Raw genomic sequence first — 24,348 nt, 5'->3', positions numbered from 1 at the left:
AAAAAAAAAAACCAACAATGTACAATTATCAAATATACATCTCGGTGCGATACAGTCGGCTTCAAAAGAATCCAGGAGGAGCCGGGACGGGGGCCCGGTGTCCGCCTGCTCTCAGTGCAAGTCCGTGTGTCCCGGCGCGACTGGGGCGCCGGGGGGGAGGGCGGTGGCGAGGTTCATGGGGCGAGCCGGACCGGGACAGCCCCGGAGAGGTGGATGGTGGCAGAGGAGCTTTTGGGGTGACGAGAGCGGGCTGTCCTTCTCCGGGCTGCTCCCGGTCGCAGTCTGAGCACCGTCCGGCTCAGCATGGCTTGTGGGTCACCCCTGCCAGTGCCCAGCCCTGGGGGGGGGGGGCCCAGAGCAACACCTGGCACGGAGGGTGACCCCTCTCTGTCCCCACATGTGCTGCCGCGCTGTCCCACAGCGTCCTGGGCTCTCCCAGCCCTCTGCGGCTGGCGTCACCCTGCGGCGTTAGCATGGCCGCCACCAGGCAGAGGGGACAGCCCCGTGTCCGTGCCTTGCCTTGCCTTGCCGTGCCGTCCCTCCCTAAGCTGCCTCGGCGAAGTAGGGGGGGTCTCCATGGTCCGGCCCTACACGGCCACGTCGTCGGGGCCGGCCAGGCCGAGGTACTCGGGGTTCTCGGCTGTGGGTGTCATGCCGGGGCCACCCTCGGAGCCGCTGGCCTTGGGGGGGTCCTGGTTCCAGTAGTAGGGGTTGTCGAAGGCTTGGCTGAAGGGGCCGGGGGCGGGCGGGCTGAGTGGTGCCAGGTACTCGGGGTTCTCCACGGCGTGGCCGAAGGGCCCTGGGAAGGGGTGCTTGGCTTCCTTGATGAGCCCGTTCTTACCCTGGTGGCCCTTGGGCTTGTCCGGTGGGGACGGGGGTGCGTGGGGGTGCCGGGGCGGTGACCGCTGTTCCCCAGCCTGATTCACGTACTCTGCGGGGACAAGGGAGGTGTTAGGGCCCACCGTGGCCGGGCTGGGCGATGGGGTGAGCGGGCAGCCGGGGAGGGTGCACGCTCAGCCGACCACCCCCTCCCTACCTGGCATGGCGGTGCGGGGGGCCGGGGCGGCGAAGCCCTCGGGGTCCAGGCCCTCGCTGTCCTCAGCTGCCAGCACGGTGGGATCCTCGCTGTACCGCGGCAGGGTGCTGGGCTCCCGCGCCGACGGGCTCTGCAGGGCCGCCTTGGCACCGCCGTCCCCCTCCGGCGCCTCCGGCACGGGGCCCTCCGGCCCCTCCGCCAGTCCCTGCGGGGGGAAGGGGAAGGCGGCCAAGCCCTCTCCCTCCTCCACATCGGCCGGGGTCTCCGCCGTGCTCTGGGTGCGGGAGAGGGCATGGAGTCATAGAATCACAGATGGTTTGGGTGAGAAGGGACCTTTAAAGGCCATCGAGTCCCATCCCCTGCCATCAGCAGGGACATCTCCAACCAGACCAGGTCGCTCAGAGCCCCGTCCAACCTGGCCTGGGATGTTTCCAGGGATGGGGCATCTCCCACCCCTCTGGGCAACCTGGGCCAGGGGCTCACCACCCTCAGCGTAAAAAAAATCTGCCCTGTATCTAGTCTAAGTTGGGAGCTTGCAGCGCCCTCCCCCCGGTGTGGGACAAGGTCCCCGGGTAGCGCAGGGCCGGGGGGCAGCCTTGCCCTGGGCACTGGGTCACCCCACACCTCTGCCAGGAAAAGGGGGGCTCCCACCTGCTCCCCCCGCCAAGCCCACCTACCCGTGTGGAGGAGATGCGGCTGCGGTAGGTGGTGGAGGTCTCGGCGCTGAAGAATCCCTGGTGAGGGACCAGGTACTCCTCGGCGTCCACCAGGTCGTCCATGTCCTCCTCCTCGAGCAGGGCCCGGTAGAAGGTGCTGTCGATGGAGCCGGGCAGCCCGACCATGTCGTTCTGGGGACGAGGACAGCGGTCAGTGTCTGCACCAAGGTGCTGGCGGGGGGGACAGGACCCCCGGGGACCCCCGTACCTGGATGACCACGAAGCGCTGGGGGTCCCGAGCCATGCGGGAGAACTCGGTGACCAGCTCCCGAAACTTGGGCCGGCACTCGGAGTCGATCATCCAGCCTGGGGCAGAGACAGGCGTCGTCAGGGCCGGGAACGAGGTGCCACCGTGGTGCCCCGGGATGTGTCCCTGTCGTCCCCCTCACCCCCCCGCCACCGTACATTTCACCATGATCATGTAGACGTCGATGGTGCAGACGGGCGGCTGCGGCAGCCTCTCGCCCTTCTCTAGCAGGTCGGGGATCTCCCGCGCAGGGATCCCATCGTAGGGCTTCGCCCCAAAGGTCATCAGCTCCCACACGGTGACGCCTGGGGGGACAAGGACGGGGGTGAGCGGTGCCCCAGGTACCCCCTGTGCATCTCTCCTGGCACCAAGCCTGGGGATGGGGCCGCCCCGACGTACCGTAGCTCCAGACATCGCTCTGGTGCGTGAAGCGCCGGCGGAGGATGGACTCCAGCGCCATCCACTTGATGGGGACCTGGGACAGGGAGGACAGAGAGGTGAGCAGGACTTGGGGGGTGTCTGGCTGTCCCCGAGGGGAAGCATCATGGTGCCCATCACGCTGTCCCCGCGTCCCCAAGCCCCACCTTGCCGCCGTCAGCGTGGTACTCGGTCTCATCGATGTCGAGCAGCCGGGCCAGCCCGAAGTCGGTGATCTTGACATGGTTGGGGCTCTTGACGAGGACGTTGCGAGCGGCCAAGTCCCGGTGCACCAGCCGCACCTCCTCCAGGTAACTCATCCCCTGGGGACGGTGGGTGTCAGGCTGGCCCCCGGCCCCCCCTGGTCCCCCTCTAGATCGCCCTGGACCCCCCTCGTCCTACCTTGGCGATCTGCACACACCAGTTGAGCAGGTCCTGGGAGCCGATGCGGTCCTTGTTCTCCCGCACGTAGTCCAGGAGGCAGCCGTAGGGCATCAGCTGCGTCACCAGCTGCACCGTGGAGGTCAGGCAGATGCCCAGCAGCCGGGACACGTAGGGGCTGCCCACCCCTGCCATCACGTAGGCCTCCTGCGGGCACGGGGAGGGGGGTGTCAGGCTGGGCGGGGGCTGCTGCCGCCACCGCTCACCCGCCGGCACCGCTGGCACACTCACGTCCAGGATCTCCTTGTTGGCTTTGGGCGACGTGTTCTCCCGCAAGACCTTGATGGCCACCGGGATCTTCACGCTCTCCCCGTCGGGGATCCAGATGCCCTGGGAGGGGGAAGGCGGGTGAGGGGGCGCGGAACGGGGAGGGTCCCAGCCCGCTGGCAGCGTCCCCCCTCAACCCTCACCTTATAGACGGTGCCGAAAGCACCGGAGCCCAAGACTTTCACTTTCTTGAGCTCCGTCTCCTTGAGGATCCGCATCTGGGCCTGGTTGGGGAGGGCTCCGCTGGGCGTCAGCGGCTCCACCAGCTGCGGGGACAGACGGATGAGGGGGGGCTGGGCTCCTGGCACCCGCCGGCACCGGGGGTCCATCCCCCTGTGGGGAGAACCAGGGGTCCCGGTGTCCCCACCTCGGTCTCCTGCAGCAGACGCCGCATGGTGTGTTTCCGCTCCTGCTGCCGCCGGCGCTTGACGCAGAAGACGGTGATGAGCAGGAGGACGACGACCAGCAGAGCCCCCACCACGCCGGCGATGATGGATGTCACCTGGCTGCGGGACAGGAGGTGACCGGGGTGGGGGAGATGGTGACGGGGTGGGGGAGATGGTGACGGGGTGGGGGGGTCCCAGCTGGAAGAGCCCCCCAGCACCCAGGGTGGGGGAGTCAGGGTGGCACAGGGCACCCGCGCTCCTACCTTGGCTTCTGGTCCACGGGACAGCCGTCCTCGTCCCGGATCGTGCACCTGGGGGACACAGCGTGCAGCAGCCCCCCCGTCAGCAGCAATTCCCCGGTGACCCCCTGCCCGTGCCCGGCTGGACCCCCCCTGGCCCCCCAGCCCCGGACTCACGAGTGGGTGCAGTTGGTGGGGCAGAGCTGGCAGACGCCGTCTTCGTCCGGGTACTTCCAGACGGGCACGAAGGAGGCGTCCGCCTTCACCCCGCTGGGGCAGCGCCGCACGCACTGCTGCGCGTCCTTGTAGTGGGCACACGCCACGCACTGGTCCGCCTCCTGCAGGACAGGAAGGGGGGGTTTGAGGGACCCAGGGGCCCGAGGCCACCCCCCACCGCCACCCGCCATGTCCCCCACCCCATCCTCACCGAGCCGAAGCAGGTCTCCGTGCCGTTCTGGGGCTGGCACTCGGGGTGGCAGGGCAGGCACCGCGTCCCGTTGGCGTGCTCCCGGACGGCTCTGCGGGGCGAAGGGGACCGTGGGGCGGGCGCAGGGATGGGGTGGACGCAGGGATGGGGGGTCTCGGACCCCTCCCTCCTCTGCGGGGCCGGGGGGGGTGTGTGTGTCGCTGCCCACCATCCCCGGGATTCCCCACTCACCCGTCCAGGAGGTTGCAGGAGGCGACGCACTCCTGGCCACGCAGGAACCGCTCGCAGGCGACGCACTGGGTCGGGCCAGGACCCCAGCAGTGCCCGTGGGCGCAGAGGTGGAAGCAGACCAGCCCCTCGCTCTCTGCGGGTTGGGGGGGGGGGAACGGGACACCGTGAGAAACGGGGAGCAGGGGGGTTCCGCCGGCTCCCCCCAACCCTGTCCCCCCACGGATGCTGCTTACCGCACTGCTCGGGGGGCTTGTTGTGGGTCTGGAAGAGGCGCTGGCGGGGGTTGCGGAAGATGCTGTCCCAGGGCACCTTCTGGAGGAAGCAGAGCTGGGGGTTGTGGTGGACGAGCACCATCCCGCTGCTGATCTCCTGCAGGGCGCGGAGCCCCAGCGCCCGCACCGCCAGGTCCCGCAGCGTCAGCGAGTAGGCGCCGCTGCCGAGACACCGCCGGGTGAGCGCGCACGGTGTCTCCACCCCCCCCACCCCCCCCCCCCCCAGCCCCGCCACCGTGTCCCCACATCCCGTCCCGTCCCCCCGCCACTGCGTCCCTGTCCCCGCTCACTTGTGCAGCACGCGGCCCCGGATGACCCGCAGGTTTTGGAAGACGCCCAGGTCCTGCAGGCTGGGTGGCCAGGCGGCGATGTAGAGGAAGCCTGCAGGGAGCCGAGCGTCACCACCCTGTGTGTCTCCCCCAGCCCCCGCCATCCGCAGCCCCCAGCCCCCGGCTCCCCCCGCTCTCACCCGTCAGCTCCTCCAGGCTCTCGAAGATCCGCAGCAGTTTGGGGTCCAGGGGCGGCGTGTTGGTGCTGGGGTCGCTGTCGGGGACGGGAGGGAGGTTGGAGGGGCTGGGGGTCCCGGTGGCCACCCGTGGGCTCGTGGAGGGGGGAGCAGGGCGCTTACCCGGCGAAGGTCTCGGGCAGGAAAGCCAGGCTGCCGAAGATCTTGGTGCAGCCGGCGAAGTGCTGGATGTTGGAGGCGTTGACGGCGTGGACGCCCTTGAGGAAATCCACTCCCAGCCCGTAGCACACTGCGGGGGGGGGGGGGGGACGACACAGCAGGGCTGGGGTGCTCCGCCGCGACCCCCAAACCTCACTGCTCCCGCCCCACCAGCCCTGAAGGGATCCCCCCCACCCCAGGGCATCACCAGCACCCCTGAGGTACCCAGAGCCCCCCCCCCCCCCAAGGCGGCGGAGGCGGGGGCGATGCTCACCCTCCGGGCAGGGCTTGCTGCACTTCTCGCACTTCTGGACGTTGCTGACGGTGACCTCCTGGCTGTTCTGGGGGCACACCAGGGTGCAGGACCCCACCTCCGTCGCCAGGTAGTTATCTGGGGGTGCGGGGAAGGGGGGGGTCAGGGCCATGGCGGCTCGGCACCAGACACCCCACCCCACCCACCCCCCATCCCCGTCGCGGGTGCTCACAGGGACACTGGCTGACGCAGCTGGCACCGAAGGTGTAGCGCCCGTCGGGGTTGGGCACCGACTCGAAGGTGTCCGAGTTGTAGATGACGAGGGGGGGGCAGTGCAGCTCGCAGATCCCGCTCCGGTTGAAGTTCAGGCACGCCTGGGGTGGGGGGGGGGGGACCGGCTGGTGTGAGACCCCAGCATCCCCTCCCCGGGACTCCCACCACCACCCCCCCGAGTCCCCGGTGCGTACCAGGCAGTCGGAGTGTTTGGGGCCGGTGCAGCCGGCGGCGCACTGCTCGTGGCAGCAGTCGGTCGGCTTCGTGCCCTTGCAGCGCGGGCAGCCATGGCAGATGCTGTTGGTCACTGTGGGGGTGGGGGGGGGGGGACGATGACAATGAGAGGGACATGGTGGGGACAGGGACCGCAGGGGACATGGGGGTCCCCAGGATGAGGAGCTGGGGGGTAGGTGGGTTGCCAGGGCAGGGATTGGGGGGGGGGGTGGTCCCTGTGGTGGGGATTTAGGTGCCAAGTGGGGGCAGTGGGGCAGGGATCTGGGGCGGGGGCGGGGGGGGGGAAGTGGGGATCCCCAAGGCAAGGATTTGTGGGGGGGGGAGTGTCTCTGGGGCAGGGATGTGGGTGCCAAGTAGGGGTCAATGGGACAGGGATTTGGGGGGACAAGTGGGGGTCTCCAGAGCAGGGATTCTGGGGAGCCCAGGGGGAGTTGCCGGGGGGGGACAAGCAGAAGGTCCAGGAGGTCTCTGGGGCCAGGATTTAGGTGGCAAGTAGGGGTCAATGGGGCAGGGACATGTGAAGGGAGGGGGGCGTTCCCAGAGATTTTGGAGGAGCCTGTGGGGCAGGGGCTTTGGGGGTCTCTGGGGGGGGGTCAGAGCCCCATACTCACGCGTCTGGCAGTCCTGCGGCCCCTCGCCCCAGCAGTGCCCCTCGGCGCACAGCGCCCGGCAGTCGGGACCTGCGCCGGGGGAAGCCGTCAGCGGGCGATGCCAGGGGGGGCCGGCTGGCAACCCCCGAACCCCCTCCCTGGGTATAACCCACCCCCCCACCCCACCCGAGCCGAGGTGCCGGTGCTCACAGCTGCGGCTGCGGGTGCTCTCCACCTGGGTCTCCCCGCGGAGCTCGTTGTGCCGGTGGAAGATGTCGGACCAGAGGATGGTCTCCTGGAAGCAGAGCTGGGGGTTCCTCTCGATGCGCACTCCCCCCTTCAGGATCTCTGCATGGGGACAGGTGGCGGGGGTCAGCATGGGGACGTTGCGGGGGGGACCTGCAGCCCCATGGGGACACCCAGCCCTGGGCAGGGACCTCCCACCCCATGGGGACACCCAGCCCTGGACGGGGGGTGGTACCTGCAGCCCCCAAGGGGACTCCGAGTCCTGCATGGGGACCTGCCACCCCATGGGGAGGATCCAGCCCCAGGCAGGGACCTACAGCTCCAGGGAGGGACTGCTGGGGACCAGCAGCTCCAGGTGGGACCAGCAGCCCTGAGCAGGGACCAGGCAGGGCCAGTAGCCCCCGTGCACCCACCCCAGGCAGGACCTGTCATCTCCCAGCCCCGGCAGCACCAACCCGCAGCCCCCAGCGCCCCGTGTCGGGAGTGACCACCCCGGTCCCAGGGAGGGGTCCCCGACCTGTGAGGTGCCGCATGCCGAGCTGGCGCAGCCCTGGGGCGCCGGTGGGGCCGGCGTTGCCCACCACGGCCAGGGCGTAACGCTCCTGGAAGAGCTGCGTCCCCCGGATGATGCGCAGGCTCTGCAGCTCCAGCTGGCTCACTTGGTTCTCCGCGATCAGCACGTACCCCTGCACCTCCTTGATGTCCTGGGGACGAGGGGACGCAGGTGAGGGGCCAACCGGACCCCCGCCATGAGCCCCCCCCACCCAACCCAGTGTGTTTTTCCCCCTGCACACCTTGAGGAAGGCGGTGTCGGCGTCGGGGGGCAGGTAGGTGAGCTCCAGGTTGCCCTGCACCACCTGGCAGCCCTGGTAGAGGTGCCGCAGGGTCTCGTAGTGGCTCTCGGGGCTGGAGGGACGCAGCAGCTTCATGTCGGTCCCCGTGCAGACTGCGGGGACGGAGCGGGAGCTCAGCGGGTCCCCCTCGCCCAGCCCCTCCGTTCTCGCCCCCGCGGCAAACCGAGCCCGGCAGCGGCCACCGGCCTCCGCAGGAAACGCCAGGGATCCGGCGGCGGCCGTTTATCTCCGGGGCTGCTCCCAACAGCTTCCGATGGGCTTCCTGGATGGCCGCTGCCCCGGCACGCGGCAAAGCTGCTCCCGCTCTGGCACCCGGCCCCGCACGAGGGACAGCCGGGGGCCGACGTCGCCCCGTGCCCACGGTGGGTGTCGGGTGCTGCTGGGACCCACGGCCGTGCCGGGGGGCCGGAGCGGGGGCTGCGGGCAGGAATGCTCTGCCCACGCCGGCGGGGGAGCCACGCCGAGACAAGACCCGATTGTTGAGCGGCGACGGCTGCCGGAGCCCAGCCGGCCCCATCCCGCGGGGGGCTGCTGGCCAGGGGACCACCCCTGGGGCACCGGGCCGGGTGGGGGGTGCGGGGTGGGGGCCCTCAGGCCGGGCAGGTGAGTCACGGCGGCGGGTGGCACGGGGCCCCCGGCCGCCCGCTCCCAGCAGGAACCGCCTTTTCAGGTCGGGCGTGTTTGGGGAGCAGCGGTGACGCAGGGCTGGCGGGCACGGCCCAGCCCCGGCGCGCCCGCGGCCCCCGGCGCCCCACCACCCCCCCGGGACCATCCCCTACACCCGACCCCGGCACGGCTCCGGCACCCACCCCAGCACAGCTCCGGCACCCACCCTGCCACCGCCCCAGTGCCACCAGCCCTGAGCCGCCACCGTCCCCAGCATGGGGCAGGGGGGCACCGAGGCACGTGGGGGTCAGGCAGGGGTTTGGTGTCCCGGTCCCTGGCTGGAGGGGGCTGCTGGCCGTGCCGCAGCTGAGTGACAGCCCCCGGTGCCGGCAGCTGCCTGCACGGCCTCATGGCTGGGGGACCAGGCTGGCAGCCACCTCCTCTGCCTGCTCCAGGGCCACCGAGCCAGGGAGACCTCCGCGGGCGCAGCCGGGGTGGGGGAAGCCCCCCAAATTTGGGGTTCAGCTCTCACCCCACCGCAATGGCCTCGGCTGCGGAGCGGAGGGTCCCCACGGGAGGAAACCATGGCGAGCGGCCAAAGCTCAAGGTCTGCCCTCCGCCTGCCCCATGGCGCGGGCAGAGGCGAAGGGCAGGCGGGACGGGGAATGGCGGCAGGGACAGATCCTGGGGGATCCTCGCTCCGTCCTGTGGGCTCCGTCCCTGCCAGCTCCTCCGGGTCCCCGGCCAGGCGCCGGGAAGGACAGTCAATGACCCGTCCTGCCTGGCGCGCTCTGGAGGGCAGTGCCAGCACGGGTCACCCCGTCTGCCCGCAGGGAGCCACTGAGGTGTCCGGCAAAGCCCATCGGCCACATGCCCACGGGGCTGCCCCACAGCTCCCCCAGCCAGGGCTACCGGTCACCCCCCCCCGGCCAGCACACGGATCTGGCCCCAGGGACGGGTTTGGGGCTGTGGGGACACACCGGTGGGTTCCCAAGCCTGGAGCTTCCCCGGCACAGAGCAGGGCGAGCCGTGGGGTGCCAGGAGCGGAGGGGACCCAGCGTGTCCCCACGTCCCTGCCCCACGCCCCCACGCCGGCTCGGCCTCACTGGGTGTTTACTTCCCAAACCCCCCGGTGGCAGACCTGCCCCCCCGACACGGGATTGCACCGGAGGCAGCAGCCCCGGAGCAGGCAGCGGGGTCAAACCCTGCCGGTGGCTTTTTGGGGCTGCTGATGGGCCACCAGCCCTGTCCTCGTCCCCGCTTGCCCGGCCGAGGCCTGGGGACAGGCATGGCTCCTGCCCGGGCTGCTCCTGCTCCCTCCCCGGCCGCTCTCCCGGGCTGGGCAGGGTGCGGCACGTCGAGAATGTGGATGGGAGCGACGGGGACGCACCCACCACCCACCCACCCACCCACCCACCCGCTCCGTGGGGCACCGCGCCTGCCCCGCGCCCCAAAACCTCCCCGCGGCCCCGGGAACCCCGCGAAGTTGGGGGTCGTGTGTCCCCCCCCCCGTCCCCGGGTGTTTTACGGGAGCCCTGGGAACGGCTGCAGCTGGCGGGGGGGGGGGGGTCCCCACTCGGGGCAGCAACGGGTCCCCCCAAACTCCTCCCGGGGCCGGTCCCGCTCGGGGGGGGGCGGGAGGCAGCGGGACGGGCAGCCCCCCGTCCGACCCAGCGCCTCCCAGTCCAGCCCCTGCGGGGACGCGCTGCCCGGAGAACCGGGGGAACCGAGGGGGCACCGGGGGGGGCGATCAGGGAGGGAGTTGGGGGGGGGTACGGTCCCGTCGCTTGCAACCGAGCAGCCCGCGGGCACGCCGGACCCCGCAGCCCGGTGCCCCCCGCTCTCCTCCCGGTCCTCCCCGGTGCCCCCCGGTCCCCTCCCGCTGCCCCCCGTCCCCTCCCGGTGTCCTCCCGCTGTCTCCCGGTGCTCCCCGGTCCTCTCCCGGTGCCTTCCCTGTGCTCCCCGGTGCTCCCGGTCCCCTCCCGCTGTCCCCCGGTCCTCTCCCGCTGCCTTCCCGGTGCTCCCCGGTCCACTCCCGGTGCTCCCGGTGCCGGTCGCTCCCGTGCAAAACTTTGCGCAAAGTCCCGCCGCCGAGAGGACGCTCCCGCGGCCCGCTGTCCCCGCTGTCCCCCCGGTCCCCGCTGCGTCTCCCCCCCCTCTCCCCCCTCCCGCCCCGGGCTGTCCCCGCCGTCCCGGTCCGTCGGGACCCACCTTCGGCGGCGGCGGCGGGGCAGAAGGCGGCGAGCAGGAGGGCGGCGAGCAGTAGCCCGGCGCAGAGGCAGCCCCCGGCGGGGATCATGGTGCTGAGCCCGGGCCGCGGCCCACGGCCCCCGCCGGCCGCTCCGGGAAAGTTTGCGGTGCGGAGCCGCCGCCTCCCGCCGCTCCCGGGCTCCGCCTCGCGGGGCCGCGCCGCCATCCCGGCCCCGGGCGAGGGCGCGCCCCCCCTCCCCAAACCCCCCCCTTCCCTCCGCTCCCGCCGCCCCCGAACCCTCCCGGAGCACCGGGGACACCCCCATCCCCCGGGAGCACCGGGGATTCTCCATACACCGGGAGAACCGGGGAACCCGCATCCCCTGGAAACACCAGGGACCTCCCCCGCCCCGGCTCCCCCGGCTCCGGAGCTGGGGGCTGCCCCGGTTGCAGCGCACGTTCCCCCCGGTGCTTCCCCCCCGCTCCAAGTGCTGCCCTGTCCCGGGGTCCTGCACCCCGGGGGGGCTGCAGGGAAGCGGGGGGGGGGGTGGCACATAAATGGGGGGGATGACCCCCCGTCCCTGTCCCCTCACCTGCCCTGCTGGGGCTGTGATTGTCACAGGGGGAGGGAGGGCGGTGATGCTGCTCCCAGGTCTGGGTCCGGGGGGGGGGGGGACACAGTCCTGTGGGTGTGGGGGGGGTCAAGCCTGGCACCCAGGGGTGGTCCTGGGGTATGGGGACAATTCTGGGGTACAAGGAGAGGGGGACAGTCCTGGGGTGCAGGGACAGTCCAGGGCACGGGGACAGTCCTGGGGTATGGGGACAGGGGGACAGTCCCCGGGCATGGGGCGGGGGGCTTGTCACTGGGCTGTGCTGGTTCTGTACTGGGCGGGGGGGGGTCACTGGGCTGTGCTGTCGGGCATTAGGCCACGCTGGGGCTGTGCTGGGGGCCACTCGGGCTGTACTGGTGGGCACTGGGCCATGCTGGTGGGCACTGGGCCGTTCTGGGGTCATACTGGGAGGCGCTGGGCTAGGGTACTGGGACACGCCAGGGCCTGGGGACCGTCCTGGGGTGTGGGGACAGTCCAGCAGCATCCGATGGGTCCCCAGTGAGGTGGCCCAGGGCTGGCGTTTGTCCCCCACCCTGGGTACAAGCCACTGGGGCACCTTCACCCCCTGCCCCGGGTGTAGGGGGGAGGACACTGGGACGTGGGGTCCCCCAGAGCATCGCAGCCCGCAACAGGGACCCCTGGCTGGGCAGAGCGGAGGGGGGTGGCCAGGCCAGGACCCCCACGTGGGGCTGGTCCTCCCACCATGTCCCCATCGGCCACCACACGTGCCACCGTGGCCACCCGCAGCCCCTGAGGGCTCCCGGCTAGGCCGGAGAAGGGACCCCAGTGCCAGGGGGCCGGGACCCCCGTCTGCCCAGGGGTGACAGCTCCGTGGGGACGGGAGCAGGGAGCCAGGCGTCACCGCCACCCCAAGCCAGGAGCGTGTCCCAGGGGGGCAGCACATCCCCCCCATCCCCAGCCACTGCACCCTGCCTGGGGGTCCTCGCCCGATGGCCCCCGCCCGGGATCCCGCATGGCTGAGGCCTGCACGGCCCCCCCCGAGACGGGGCCAGCCCGGGCCGCGCTGCCCCAGGCCCGGCCCCGGGCCCCGCAGCCCCCCGGTGTCCCCGCAACCCCCCGGGGCTGACACCCCCCGGGACACACCGTGCGGGGGGGATATATCCCATGAGCCTCTGCGGAGGGCGCCTGGGGGGGTGGATATATCCCATGAGCCTCCCCGCCCCGGGGAATGTATCCCATCATCCCCGCGGAGGCGCTATATCCCATGGTGCCCCGCGCCGCCCCCGTTTCCGGGGTGGGCCGGAAGTGGCGGGGCCGGGCCGGGCGGCGATGGCGGCCGGCGGCGCGGCACGGGCCGCGCTGCTGCTGCTGCTGGGGGCAGCGGCGGCGCCGGGCCCGGCCCGGGGCTCGCAGGGGGACCGGGAGCCGCTGTACCGGGAGTGCCTGGGCCGCTGCGAGCGGCAGAACTGCTCGGGGGCGGCGCTACGGCACTTCCGCGCCCGCCAGCCGCTCTACATGGGCCTGACAGGTACCGCCCCCCTCCCGCGCCCATTGGCTGGCGGGCCGGGACCCGCCCACATATGCCAAGCAGGCCCCGCCCCTCGGTGAAGACCACGCCCTCCAGGAGGCCACGCCTCCGCAGAGGCCACGCCCCCCGTCGGGTTGCTGGGCGGGCGGGGCCGGACTGGGAGGCACTGGGATGGACTGGGGAGCACTAGGGTGTCCCGAGGCCTGGCTGGGAGGTGCTGGGCCGTACAGGGGCCAGGCAGGAGGCACTGGGGAGTGCTGGGCTGTACTGGGAGGCACTGGGCCACACTGGTTCTGTACTGGGGGGTCACTGGGCCGTGCCTTGGACTATGCCGGTGGGCGTTAGGCCGTGCTGGGGCGCACCGGGCCATGCTAGTGGCTATTGGGCCATTCTGGGGTCATGCTGGGAGGCACTGGGGCTGTGTAGCGGGCTACTGGGCTGTGCTGGGCCATGCTGGGCCATTCTAGGGGGACACTGAGCCATACTGGGGGCCCACTGGGCTTTGCTGGGGGAGGTGCTGGCCTCTGTTGTGCTGGTTTGGTGGTCACTGGACCATCTGGGGGGACGCTGGGACATACGGGGGGTTGCTGGGCCGTGGTACTGGGAGCCACGCAGGGAAGGCCAGGGTGCCGTGCTGCGCCCAGCACGGGGCGGGGGTCTCCCGGCCGTGGTGAACCCCACACGGCTCCCCTGCACCCCGGCTGGATCATGGCACTCCCAGCACCCATCATGGTCTGACCATGCAGCCTGACGGTCTGTACTGGGAGGGACTGGGGGGGGGACTCAGTGACCGGGGGCGGGGGGGACTCAGCGACCAGGGCCGGGGCTGCGCTGGCCGCCCCCTCCCGCCGCTTTATCTCCCAGGCTGGACCTGCCGCGACGACTGCAAGTACGAGTGCATGTGGCTGACGGTGCGCCTCTACGTCCAGGGCGGCCACAGGGTGCCCCAGTTCCATGGAAAGGTGAGCAGTGGGGGGCCGGGGGGGGGGCCGGGGTCCCCCTCTGCCCGCTGACGCCGCTCATCTCCCTTGCAGTGGCCCTTCTCCCGGTTCCTGTTCTTCCAGGAGCCGGCCTCCGCCTTCGCCTCCTTCCTCAACGGCCTGGCCAGCTTCATCATGCTGCTGCGCTACAAAGCCGCCGTCCCCCCGGCCTCCCCCATGTACCCAACCTGCGTCGCCTTCGCCTGGGTGAGTGTCCCCCCCCTCCCCGGGGGGGCTGTGCTGCGCCCCACCTCCTCGTTTGCTCTATCTGAGGGTCTTCTTGCAGCCCCCGAGGTCTCCTCTCATTGCAGGGACCCCCCTCCAGGGTGACACGGGTTTCTAGGGGGGGGGTACAGCGTGTGCTGGCGGAGCCGCACGGGGCCGGCAGCGCTTCCCGGGCTTCCTCTGCCAGCGCCGGGCTCCCGGGGGGAGTTTCGGTAACCAGCTGCTCAGCAAACCCCGCACAGCTCCGGCCCCTCGGCGCCTCCGCATCCAATTTGCAGGGCACTCGTCTCCCCTAATGAGGCTGACGAGCTGCCGAGGGGGAACGTGACCCAGCCAGGGAGCTGGCACTTAGCTGGCAGCGGGGGCCGCTTAACATCTTCCCCCCCCACCGCCAACTCCGGGTTTCCGCCTCTCCCGCAGGTCTCCTTAAACGCCTGGTTCTGGTCCACCGTTTTCCACACGAGGGACACGGCTGTGACAGAGGTGAGTGGCACCCCCGGAGATGCCGTGACCATGCTGTGACCCTCTGTCCCCAAACCTGGGCTGGGGTCCTGTCACCCAGCTCTGCTCGAGGTGGTGGGGGGAGACGGGGGGACGCTGTGTGCCCTGGCCCACCCCGGTGCGGCTCACCCGGCCCCGATCCCACAGAAACTGGATTATTTCTGCGCTTCGGCCGTCGTCCTGCACTCCGTGTACCTGTGCTGCGTCAGGTGAGCCCCGTGGGGCAGGGCGCTGGGGACACAGGAGTCCCCAGGGCCGTGAGCGACCCCTTCCTCCTCCTCCTCCTCACCCCCCCCCCCCCCCCCCCCCCACTCCCAGGACGCTGGGGCTGCAGCGGCCAGCCTTAATCAGCATCTTCAGGGCCTTCCTCCTTCTCTTCCTCGCCTGCCACATCTCCTACTTGACCCTCGTCCGCTTCGACTACGGCTACAACATGGCTGCGAACGCGGCGATCGGTGAGGCCGGCACCTGGGGAGGGGGGGGAAGAGGCTGGAGGCGGGTGGAGGGGGGGGGCCGTGCCCTACGGGTGGGCGCTCCCCCTCTCCCCCTACCCCCCCTGCCCCCCTTCCCCTGTCTCCCCAGGGCTCCTCAACCTGGCGTGGTGGCTGCGGTGGTGCCTGCGGAACCGCCCGCGCCTGCCCCACGTCTGGAAGTGCGCGGCCGTGGTGCTGCTGCTGCAGGCGCTGGCGCTGCTGGAGCTCCTCGACTTCCCCCCCCTCTTCTGGGTGCTGGACGCCCACGCGCTCTGGCACATCGGCACCATCCCCCTCAACGTCCTCTTCTACAGGTCGGTGTCGTTCCCCCCACCCCCACCCCAACACCCCCCCAGCCCTTAAAACAGGGGTGCTGGGCACCCCAGTCTTGCCCACAGGGTGCTGGGTGCCCCCCTCTTGAACCCAGGGTTCGGTGTGGGGGGGTGTCTCTCTCTTTCCCGTGGGGTGTTGGGGGTCCCACCCTCGGAACTGGGGTGCCAGGGGACCCCGCTGTCACCCACGGGGTGCTGGGTGCCCCCCCTCTTGGAGTTGGGGTGCTAAAGGGCCCCCGCTTTGGTCCATGGGGTGCTCAGTGCCCCCCTCTGTTTTCCCTGCGGTGCTGGGGGGTCCCACCCTTGGGACTGGGGTGCCAGGGGACCCTGCTTTCAGCCACGGGGTGCTGGCTGCCCCCCCCCTCTTGAACCCAGGGTTCGTGGGGGGGTCTCTCTCTTTCCCATGGGGTGTTGGGGGTCCCACCCTCAGAACTGGGGTGCCAGGGGACCCCGCTGTCACCCACGGGGTGCTGGCTGCCCCCTTCTTGCCCATGCTGTGCTGGGTGCCCCCCCTTTTGGAACTGGGGTGCTAAAGGCCCCCCCTTTGGTCCGTGGGGTGCGCTGTGCCCCCCTCTTGAAATCGGGATGCTGGGGGCCCCCGTCTTGCCCGTGGGGTGCTGGGGGGACCCTGCTGCTGCTGCTGCTCCCCAGGGTCTGGCTGTGCTCAGTGGGGGGTTTAGGGCTTCCCCCCCCCACCCCTCCCCACCCAGCACCGACAACCAGAAGGACCCAAGGCCGTGGGGCTGGGGTGCTGCGGCCCCCCCAGCCCCCCCCCCCCCAGCCCCCACCTTTTCCCCCTCCCTCTCTGCAGTTTCCTGGTGGACGACAGCCTCTACCTCCTGAAGGCCAACTCCGACCTCTTCAAAGCGGACTAGAGCTGCCGGGGGGGGAGCGCGGCCCTTCGCCCCCCCCCGGGGTCCTGCCCTGCCCTGTGCCAAGCGAACCCCCGGCCCCCCCTGGCCACGGGCTCCTTCCCTCGGTTGCCTTCTGAGGTTTGCTTTTCTCTCCATGCCCCCCCGCCTCCCCCATCTCCCCTCCCCGGGGTGCAGGGGGGGCCGGGCACCCCCGCTGCCGGTTGCACAGGGGCTGAGGGCAGCTGAGCCCCCCCATTAGTGTCCCCCCCCACCCGCCACCGGCTGCCGGTGCTGAGCCAGGGGCCCTCCCTGCCGTGGAGCGCGACAGCCGCGAGGTGGCAATGGCTGCTGGGGCCACACTGCCGGGGGGGACACACACACACACACGTGGGTGGCTTGGTGGGGGGGGGGCTCTGTGTGCATGGGGGGGGGGCTGGGGGGGGGCCTTGCTGGGGGCTGCTGGCTGGCTTTTGCAGGGCGGGGGGGGTGGGTGTAATGTGTGGGGCTGGAGCGGTGCCTTGGGGTTGGGGGTGCCCCCCGCCCCGCCCTCTGCCAGAGGGGCTGTGCCCCCCCCCGGGGCTGTGTGTCCCCCCCCGGCCTCGCCTGAGTGTGCTGTGGGATGTGAATAAAGCTGAGTTCAACCTGGGCCCTGCCTGGCCGTCAGCCCCCCCGTGCCCCCTCCCTGCCCCATGGGCACCCTCTGCCTGGCCATGCTGTCCCCTGCTCTGTGACACCCCCCCCAGACCCACTGTGTGCCCCCCCCCTCCCCGTCCTGTGTCTGCCGTGCCATCCCTGCCACCCCCCTCCCCAGCCTTGTGCCCCATTCCCCTTGCTGTCACCCCATTCCCCTTATTGTCACCCCCGTGGGGCACCCCATTTCCCACCCGGCTTTTACCCCCAGGCTCCCCCTGTGTGCCCCCCCCCCCCATCCTTTCCCCCGTGTGCCCCATGCCCCGCCCCCCCCCCCCCCCAGTCTGCCCCAAACCCCCCTCTCCGTGCCCCCCATCCCCCTGCCGCCCACCCCACACCCTTCCCATTGCACCCCCCCCGATCTTCACCCTCTCCTGAGCCCCCACCGCAGCCTCCCCTCTGTCCCCCCCCGCCACCCTCAGCTCCCTGAGCCCCCCCCAGGATCCATGGTTACCCCCTCCCCAGGGACACCCCCCCTCCCCACATCCCAGGCGATGCCAGGCCGTGCCGTGCAGCTCGGGCTTTATTGGGGGTGTCGCGGGGCTGGAGCCGGGGGTGGGGGCGGGATCGGGGCCACCAAATCTGGTTTTTGGGGTGACGGGGGGCAGGTTCCCCCCCCTGGGGTGGTGCGTGGGGGGGGTGGGGCGTCCTTCAGGCCTCCAGCGGCTTCTGCGCGTGGGCGAAGAAGACGCCGTCGACGTCGTCCACGCCGGTGCGCAGGGCGGGCGGCATGGCGTAGGAGCGGAAGTCGCGGAGGGCGAAGCCGGCGCCGGCCAAGGCCGAGCGGACGTCGTCCTCCGCCAGCGGCACCACGGGCAGGCGGGCGGCCCCCGCCAGGTAGAAGGACTCCCCCAGGGCCCCCAGCAGCAGCGCGTGGCCCCCCGGCCGCAGCAGCGAGCCCACGTGGGCCAGCGCCCGGGCGAAGGCGTCGCGGTCGGGGCTGACGGCCTCCAGGCAGAAGGCGGAGAGCAGCGCGTCGGCCGGCGGGCGCAACGGGGCGCCCAGCGGGTGCGGACGGTGCACGTCGATGGGCAGGATGCGCCGCAGCCGCCCCCGCAGCCGACGCTCCTTCTCCTGCCAGGGCTCCCTGCGAGGGGGGCAAGAGGTGGGGGGGGGGGGGGGCGTCAGCGGGGACCCGATTCCCCGGGGATTGTGGGGGGGATCCCCTGGGGATCAGCCCGGCAACCGCGGGGATGTGGGGATGGGATGTTGCGGGGATCAGCCCACCATCCACAGGGACATGGGGACGGGATCCTGCAGGCATCAACCCCCCAATCTGCAGGGATATGGGGATGGGATCCTGCAGGGATCAGCCCGGCAACTGCAGGGATGTGGGGATGGGATCCTGCAGGGATCGACCCAGCACCCACGGGGATCAGCCCGGCAACCGCAGGGATGTGGGGATGAGATCTTGCAGGGATCAGCCCACCATCCACAGGGACATGGGGATGGGATCCTGCAGGCATCAACCCCCCAATCTGCAGGGACATGGGGAGGGGATCCTGCAGGGGTCAACCCACCATCCATGGAGACGGGATCCTGCAGGGATCAACCCACCATCTGCAGGGAGAGGATCTGCAGGGATCAACCTGACGCCTACAGGGACATGGGGCAGGGATCAACCCAGCATCCACAGGGATGGGATCTTGCAGGGATCAGCCCGGCATCTGCAGCAATGTGGGAACAGGATCCCACAGGGATCGACCTAACATCTACAGGGACATAGGGCCGGGATCCTGCAGGGACAAACCCAGCATCCACAGGGACACAGGGATGGGATCTTGCAGGGATCAACCCAGGCTCTGCAGGGACACGGGGAGAGGAACCCACAGGGATTAACCCAGCACAGACAGGACCACGGGGATGAGATCTTGCAGGGATTAGCCCAGCATCCATAGGGACAAGGGGTCAGGATCCTGCAGGGATCAGCCGGGTGTCTGCAGGGACAAGGGGACAGGATCCCATGGGGATCAGACTGGTGTCTGTAAGGGGTGTGGAAGCATAATCCTGCAGGGATCAGTCCAGCATCAGCAGGGATGCGGGAAAGTGATCCTGTGGAAACCTGGGCACACAGTCCTGCAGGGATCAGCTCAGAGTCCACAGGGGTGTGGGGCTGTGATCCCATGGGATTTGGGGACACAATCCTACGGGAACCAGCCCGGCATTTGTGGGAACACGGCGCTGTGACCCCATGGGGATTTGGGGGATATGATCCTCCAGGGATTAGCCCAGCATCCGCAGGGATGTGGGGCTGTGATCCCACGGAATTCGGGGACATGATGCTGCAGGGATCAGCCCAGTCTCCGCAGGGATGGGGGGCTGTGATCCCATGGAATTTGGGGACACGATGCTGCAGGGATCTGCCCAATCTCCTCAGGGATGTGGGGCTGTGATCCCATGGGATTTGGGGACACGATGCTGCAGGGATCAGCCCAGTCTCCGCAGGGATGTGGGGCTGTGATCCCATGGAATTTGGGGACACGATGCTGCAGGGATCAGCCCAGTCTCTGCAGGGATGTGGGGCTGTGATCCCATGGAATTTGGGGACACGATGCTGCAGGGATCAGCCCAGTCTCCGCAGGGATGGGGGGCTGTGATCCCATAGGATTTGGGGACACAGTCCTAAAGGAATCAGCCCATCACCTGCAGGGATGTGGGGCTGTGATCCCATGGAATTTGGGGGTGCGATGCTGCAGGGATCAGCCCAGTCTCCGCAGGGATGTGGGGCTGTGATCCCATGGGATTTGGGGACACGATGCTGCAGGGATCAGCCCAGTCTCCGCAGGGATGTGGGGCTGTGATCCCATGGGATTTGGGGACACGATGCTGCAGGGTTCAGCCCAGTCTCCGCAGGGATGGGGGGCTGTGATCCCATGGGATTTGGGGACACGATGCTGCAGGGATCAGCCCAGTCTCCGCAGGGATGGGGGGCTGTGATCCCATGGGATTTGGGGACACGATGCTGCAGGGATCAGCCCAGTCTCTGCAGGGATGTGGGGCTGTGATCCCATGGGATTTGGGGACACGATGCTGCAGGGATCAGCCCAGTCTCCGCAGGGATGGGGGCTGTGATCCCATGGGATTTGGGGACACGATGCTGCAGGGATCAGCCCAGTCTCCGCAGGGATGTGGGGCTGTGATCCCATAGGATTTGGGGACACAGTCCTAAAGGACTCAGCCCATCACCTGCAGGGATGTGCAACTGTGATCCCATGGGATTTGGGGACACGATGCTGCAGGGATCAGCCCAATCTCCTCAGGGATGTGGGGCTGTGATCCCATGGGATTTGGGGACATGATGCTGCAGGGATCAGCCCAATCTCCGCAGGGATGGGGAGCTGTGATCCCATGGATCATGCCGCCGGGATCCCACTGTCACTGGGTCACCCCCCCCCCCCCCCCCCACCCGGGGTCCCCCCACATCCGTGTCCCCCCCCTCCCCCCCAGGTCCTACCCGCGTCCCTCGATCTTGCAGACGTGGCGGATGAAGGGGCTCCAGTCGAAGGTGCCGGGCTCCCCCCGCGCCCAGCGCCCCAGCTCCTCCCGGTTCACCGCCAGGTAGTCGGTGGCCACGATCTCCTCGAAGTGGTCGCAGGCGCTCAGCAGCTGGTAGATGGTGGGGCCCGAGCCCACGTCGATCAGCGTGCGCCCGCGGATCTCACCTGGCCGGAGGGGAGGAGGGGGGGGGGGAAGGACATTGTGTGTGTCGGGGGGGGGATCCCCACACTGAGCCAGGCACTGGTGGGGGGGGTGGGGACAGGAGAACCGGGGGGTGTGTGGGGGGTGTGGGGCCCACCCTGGGAAGGGTCTGTGGAGCAGGGAGGCGGGTGGGGGGGCAGGGAGGGTGGCTGCTGAGGTGCTGTCCCACCCCACCCTCCCCCGTGCCTCAGTTTCCCCAGCTCGGGGCTGGGGGGGGGGGGGTGCTTCCCTGACGCCCCTCACCGCTGGCGAAGGTCTCGGCCAGGCATCGCAGCTTCCAGGGCACCACGAACTCCTCGGAGGAGAAGTCGGCCCGGGGGGGCAGGTAGTTGTTCCGCAGGTAGGCGCGGGGGTCGAAGCGCTCGTAGCCCTCCCGGAGGGCGGCCAGGCTGCTCATGGCGAGGGGCTGCGGCGGCCGCGTTCGCCCGCCCCCGCACACGCTTTATATCCCCGGCCGGGCTTCGTGGTGGTTGGCGGGGGGGGGAGTGTGAGCCATGGCCATGGTGGCCATCCATCGTGGCTAACCAGGTTAGCGCCAGCGCCCCGGGGCCGGGGGGGGGGGGGGGCTGCAGTTGGCGCTGCCGGATCCGGCCTTGCGCTGAGCGATAAAACTCCTCCGACCGGGAATGGCGGGGGTGTGTGTGGGGGGGGCAGGATCCAGGACTCCTGGCTCCAGTCCCTGGGGCCTGAAGCTTTTAAACCCCCCCCGCCAAGATGTGGGTGTCCCAGCGGTGACTACCCCCCCCACCCCCATGAGCATCCCACGGGAATGTGCCACAGGGTGGGGATGGAGATGGGAAGGGGTTGGGATGGCGGTGGGGGGGGGGGGGGGGGGGGGGGCTGTCTGAGCTCTCCCTGATGCCTCCGTCATCAGTGAGCTGAGTGTGCCGGGCCTCAGCCCAGACCCTGGCAGCTCGCAGTGCTCCCAGAACCCCGGGATAAGGGGCAGGATGGAACCCTGGAACTTACAGGGAAGGGGAGAGGGATTCGGGGGTTGTGGGGGGGGGCGGCGGGGGGTGTTTTAAAGATTCCCGAATCCCACCTATGCCGAAGCTGTAAGTGGACAAAGGTGGTGGGGGCAGGCGGCTCATGGGGAGGAAGGGACAGGGAGGGGACAGGGGCTGGCGGTGGCCCAGGGACAGCGGGATCTGGCCGGGCGGGAACAGCTAATCTGGGCGCTGGCGCTGGGTCCGGGACGGACCCTGGCACCGGCCGGGCTGGCGATGGAGGGGGGGGTGGGGGGGGGGGGGGTGGGGGTGGGGGGGGTGTGTGCAGTTATATAAGCAGAAGGTTACAGCCCCCCCCCCAGAAAAACCCTGAGCCCCTGCAGGACGCCCGTGTCCCTCCAGCTGCCGGCAAAGCGCCGTGCCTCAGTTTCCCCCATTCCCGAGCAGGGTCTGTCTCCCCCGAAATCTTGTCGTCCCCCCCCCCCCCACTGGCTCATGGGGGCCTCGTACCCACCCCCCCACCCCCCCCCCCCCAACCCCCCCATCCCCCTGAAATGACACCACCGGTCCAGGCCGGGCATTTTATTGCCGTACAAAGACCATTGTTTGTACAACCCCACGGAGCGACTTGCCGCAGCCCCCCCCGCCCCTCCACAGCCCCCCCAATGGCTCCGGGGGGGGGAGGAGGAAGAAGGTTCAGCGCTTCCCATCCTTGCACCCCCTTCTCTTTGCCAGGGAAACTGAGTCGCGCCCGGTGCTGCTGGGAGTCCCCTGAACCACGGGCGCCCCGTCCCCGCCGGCCTCCACGACACCTGCTGCGGGGTGGGGGTCCCGGGCGAGCGGGAGCCCACCCCCACTTGCCCCCACCCTCCTGCGCTGCTCTTCAGGGTGGCCGAGAGGACCCAGGCGGCCGGGTCCCCCCGTCACCCCCCAGCATCAGCCTCCTGCCCCCCAACCCCCCCATCCCTGCCACCCCCCCGCCCCAGCCCCACCGTCACCCTCAGCCCCTCTGGGCCTCGTGGGAGAGGGAGCGGGAGAGGGTGCGGGGGACCCCCGCCTTGGCGCCGCGGAGGTCCGGGGGGGCGAAGAGGGGCAGGGGCAGGGTGCGGGCGTAGGGCAGGAGGTGCTGGGCCAGGGGCTGCCCCAGGCACCCCACCCGCAGCAGCCCCCAGGGCGAGCGCTGCTGCAGCACCCGCGTCTCCCCGCGATGCTCCAGCGTCTCCCGGTGCTGCTCGTCCACCTCCCGCCGGCACCACCTGGGCACGGGGCGCTCATGGGGGGTGGCGGCGGCGGCAGGGGTCCCAGCCCCCCCACGGGGACCCCCGCGTCCTGCTCTGCCCCACTGAGGACACCCAACCCCGCGGGCAGCGCTGGGGACCCGCAATGTCCCACAGCACCCCATGGGGACCCCCCACCCCTCGGAGGTCCCTGTGTCCCCACCGGCACTTTGGAGACCCTCCCCACTACGGCCTCATCAACCCCATGGGGACCCTTGAGGACCCTCTAGGACATGCGCAGCTGCATGGGGACCCCCCACCCCCCACCCCATGGGGACCCCGTGGAGACCCCCACATCCCTCATGGCCCCACGTAGATGCCCAGCCTCCCCCAGTCCCATGAAGACCCCCATCTCCCCACAGCAACCACCAAGACACCCCCCCCCTCCACCACTTCCCTGGAGCTCCCATGATCCCAGGGACCCCCCCCACAGCCCTTTGGGGACCCCAGAGACCCCTGCAAACCCCCCCCCCCCCCCATCCCCCATGGCCCCACGGGGACCCTTAGAGGCACCCACCAGCCCCAAGACCCTACGGGAACCCCCCCAGCCCTCGGGGACCCTCACGCACCCACTGCCCCCCAGCACCCAAAGGATACACCCCACCCCACCCCACCCCTCCCCGCCGCGGTGGGGTGCCCCTCACCCCTCCTCGGGCCGAGTGCTGAGCTCCAGGTCCAGCCACTCGGCGCTGAAGGTCTCGCGTCGCCCCACGTCCTCCTCCCGCACGTGGCAGCCCAGGCGGGCGGCCGAGAGCAGCCCCCCGCTGCGCACCACCGCGCTCGGCCCCAGCATCCTGCCGCTGCCCCCCCCCCGCCCGCCCGCCACGCTTATATGGCCCCGCCGAGGCTATTTTGGGACGTGTGGCTGGCACCGCGGGGACAGGAGGGTGCCAAGGGCCCCCTCGGGGCAAGCAAGGCTGGGGGGGGGCGGGTGGGGGTGGCACCGGGGACACGTGTGTCACCCCGTGTGTGTGTCCGGCCACGCTCAGCCCCATGTGCCCACTGGTGATTTACCATCCCGTGGTGGCACCCACGGATTGTGTCCCCCCCCGTGGGGACGTGGGGCAGACCCCACCGGCAGGACCCCCTGGCCCCCACCCAGGGCACGACTGGCCTTTCCCTGCCCCCCCCCCCAGGGCCCTGGCACTGGCCCCCGGCACCAGCGAACACGATGGCCCCTGGAGGTGTTAACGGCTTTGCCGGTGCCTGCTGCCAACGCGGTGGCCGTGCCACCCTCAAAGGGCCATCGGGGTCCCATCCCGGCACGTCCCCCCAGGGACAGGCTGTGCCAGGGGAGGGAGCAGGAGGGTGCTGGCCACGGGCCCCCCCCCAGCCGGGCTATTTGTAGGGCCAACAGATGGGGGCTGCGAACAGACGGGCGCTCGCCGGGTGCCAGTGGCCGGGGCTCACGTGGCCACGGCTGCTGCCGGGATGGCCGCAGGCCTCCAGCCCCTTGGGCCACCATCCCGCGGCCACGGTGGTCCCTAGCCGAGGAAAACAACCCCAGGGATGTCCGGGGAAACCTTTGCCCGGGGTGACCAGCGCAGACACAGATGCTCCACGTTGATGCCCGGGAGCTGCCAGTGCCACCACGGGATGGGGGACAGTGACACCCACGGCCAGTGGCCAAAGGAGCCTGGAGGACGCGTCCTTCGAGCCTGGGGGGCTCTGAGCTGCCCCC

At 70.6% G+C, this 24,348-nt stretch overlaps 4 protein-coding genes across 7 annotated transcripts; 1 reads left to right on the top strand and 3 right to left on the bottom strand.

Annotated features, from left to right (window-relative positions):
- Window positions 1–20: 20 nt before the first annotated feature.
- On the bottom strand, window positions 21–10,757 carry ERBB2 (erb-b2 receptor tyrosine kinase 2). The gene is made up of 27 exons (XM_074561958.1): window positions 10,611–10,757; window positions 7,734–7,885; window positions 7,457–7,643; window positions 6,904–7,041; window positions 6,715–6,783; window positions 6,064–6,176; window positions 5,829–5,970; window positions 5,618–5,734; window positions 5,308–5,434; window positions 5,149–5,222; window positions 4,970–5,060; window positions 4,641–4,840; window positions 4,408–4,540; window positions 4,177–4,267; window positions 3,927–4,087; window positions 3,774–3,821; window positions 3,492–3,630; window positions 3,268–3,390; window positions 3,089–3,187; window positions 2,819–3,004; window positions 2,584–2,739; window positions 2,399–2,474; window positions 2,158–2,304; window positions 1,961–2,058; window positions 1,714–1,884; window positions 1,037–1,310; window positions 21–931 (listed from the first exon to the last, which is right to left on the bottom strand). Exons 1-27 carry the CDS (start codon window positions 10,696–10,698, stop codon window positions 588–590), a joined length of 3,744 nt encoding a protein of 1,247 aa, XP_074418059.1. The 5' UTR covers window positions 10,699–10,757; the 3' UTR covers window positions 21–587.
- A 1,689-nt stretch (window positions 10,758–12,446) lies between these two features.
- On the top strand, window positions 12,447–16,700 carry PGAP3 (post-GPI attachment to proteins phospholipase 3). Of its 4 annotated transcripts, none has more exons than XM_074562263.1 (8): window positions 12,447–12,689; window positions 13,554–13,651; window positions 13,724–13,876; window positions 14,315–14,377; window positions 14,543–14,604; window positions 14,714–14,850; window positions 14,978–15,182; window positions 16,012–16,700. In XM_074562263.1, the coding sequence occupies exons 1-8, from the start codon at window positions 12,491–12,493 to the stop codon at window positions 16,073–16,075; spliced, it is 981 nt and encodes a 326-aa protein (XP_074418364.1). In that variant the 5' UTR covers window positions 12,447–12,490; the 3' UTR covers window positions 16,076–16,700. The 4 variants fall into 4 exon arrangements, with proteins under 4 accessions (XP_074418364.1, XP_074418366.1, XP_074418363.1 ...); XM_074562265.1 differs by having other exon boundaries at window positions 14,756–14,850; window positions 16,012–16,213; XM_074562262.1 differs by having other exon boundaries at window positions 14,756–15,182; window positions 16,012–16,339.
- A 555-nt stretch (window positions 16,701–17,255) lies between these two features.
- Window positions 17,256–21,188, bottom strand: PNMT (phenylethanolamine N-methyltransferase). The gene is made up of 3 exons (XM_074562203.1): window positions 20,687–21,188; window positions 20,199–20,406; window positions 17,256–17,831 (listed from the first exon to the last, which is right to left on the bottom strand). Exons 1-3 carry the CDS (start codon window positions 20,838–20,840, stop codon window positions 17,396–17,398), a joined length of 798 nt encoding a protein of 265 aa, XP_074418304.1. The 5' UTR covers window positions 20,841–21,188; the 3' UTR covers window positions 17,256–17,395.
- Window positions 21,189–21,957: 769 nt separating this feature from the next.
- Window positions 21,958–23,475, bottom strand: TCAP (titin-cap). Its single transcript, XM_074562202.1, has 2 exons — window positions 23,312–23,475; window positions 21,958–22,646 (listed from the first exon to the last, which is right to left on the bottom strand). Exons 1-2 carry the CDS (start codon window positions 23,458–23,460, stop codon window positions 22,391–22,393), a joined length of 405 nt encoding a protein of 134 aa, XP_074418303.1. The 5' UTR covers window positions 23,461–23,475; the 3' UTR covers window positions 21,958–22,390.
- Window positions 23,476–24,348: the final 873 nt, after the last annotated feature.

Source organism: Larus michahellis, chromosome 18 (assembly GCF_964199755.1).
Source record: "Larus michahellis chromosome 18, bLarMic1.1, whole genome shotgun sequence".
NCBI classification, from domain to species: Eukaryota; Metazoa; Chordata; class Aves; order Charadriiformes; family Laridae; genus Larus; species Larus michahellis.
The sequence above is the reverse complement of the archived record's forward strand: the minus strand, read 5'-3'. Positions and strand labels throughout refer to the sequence as shown.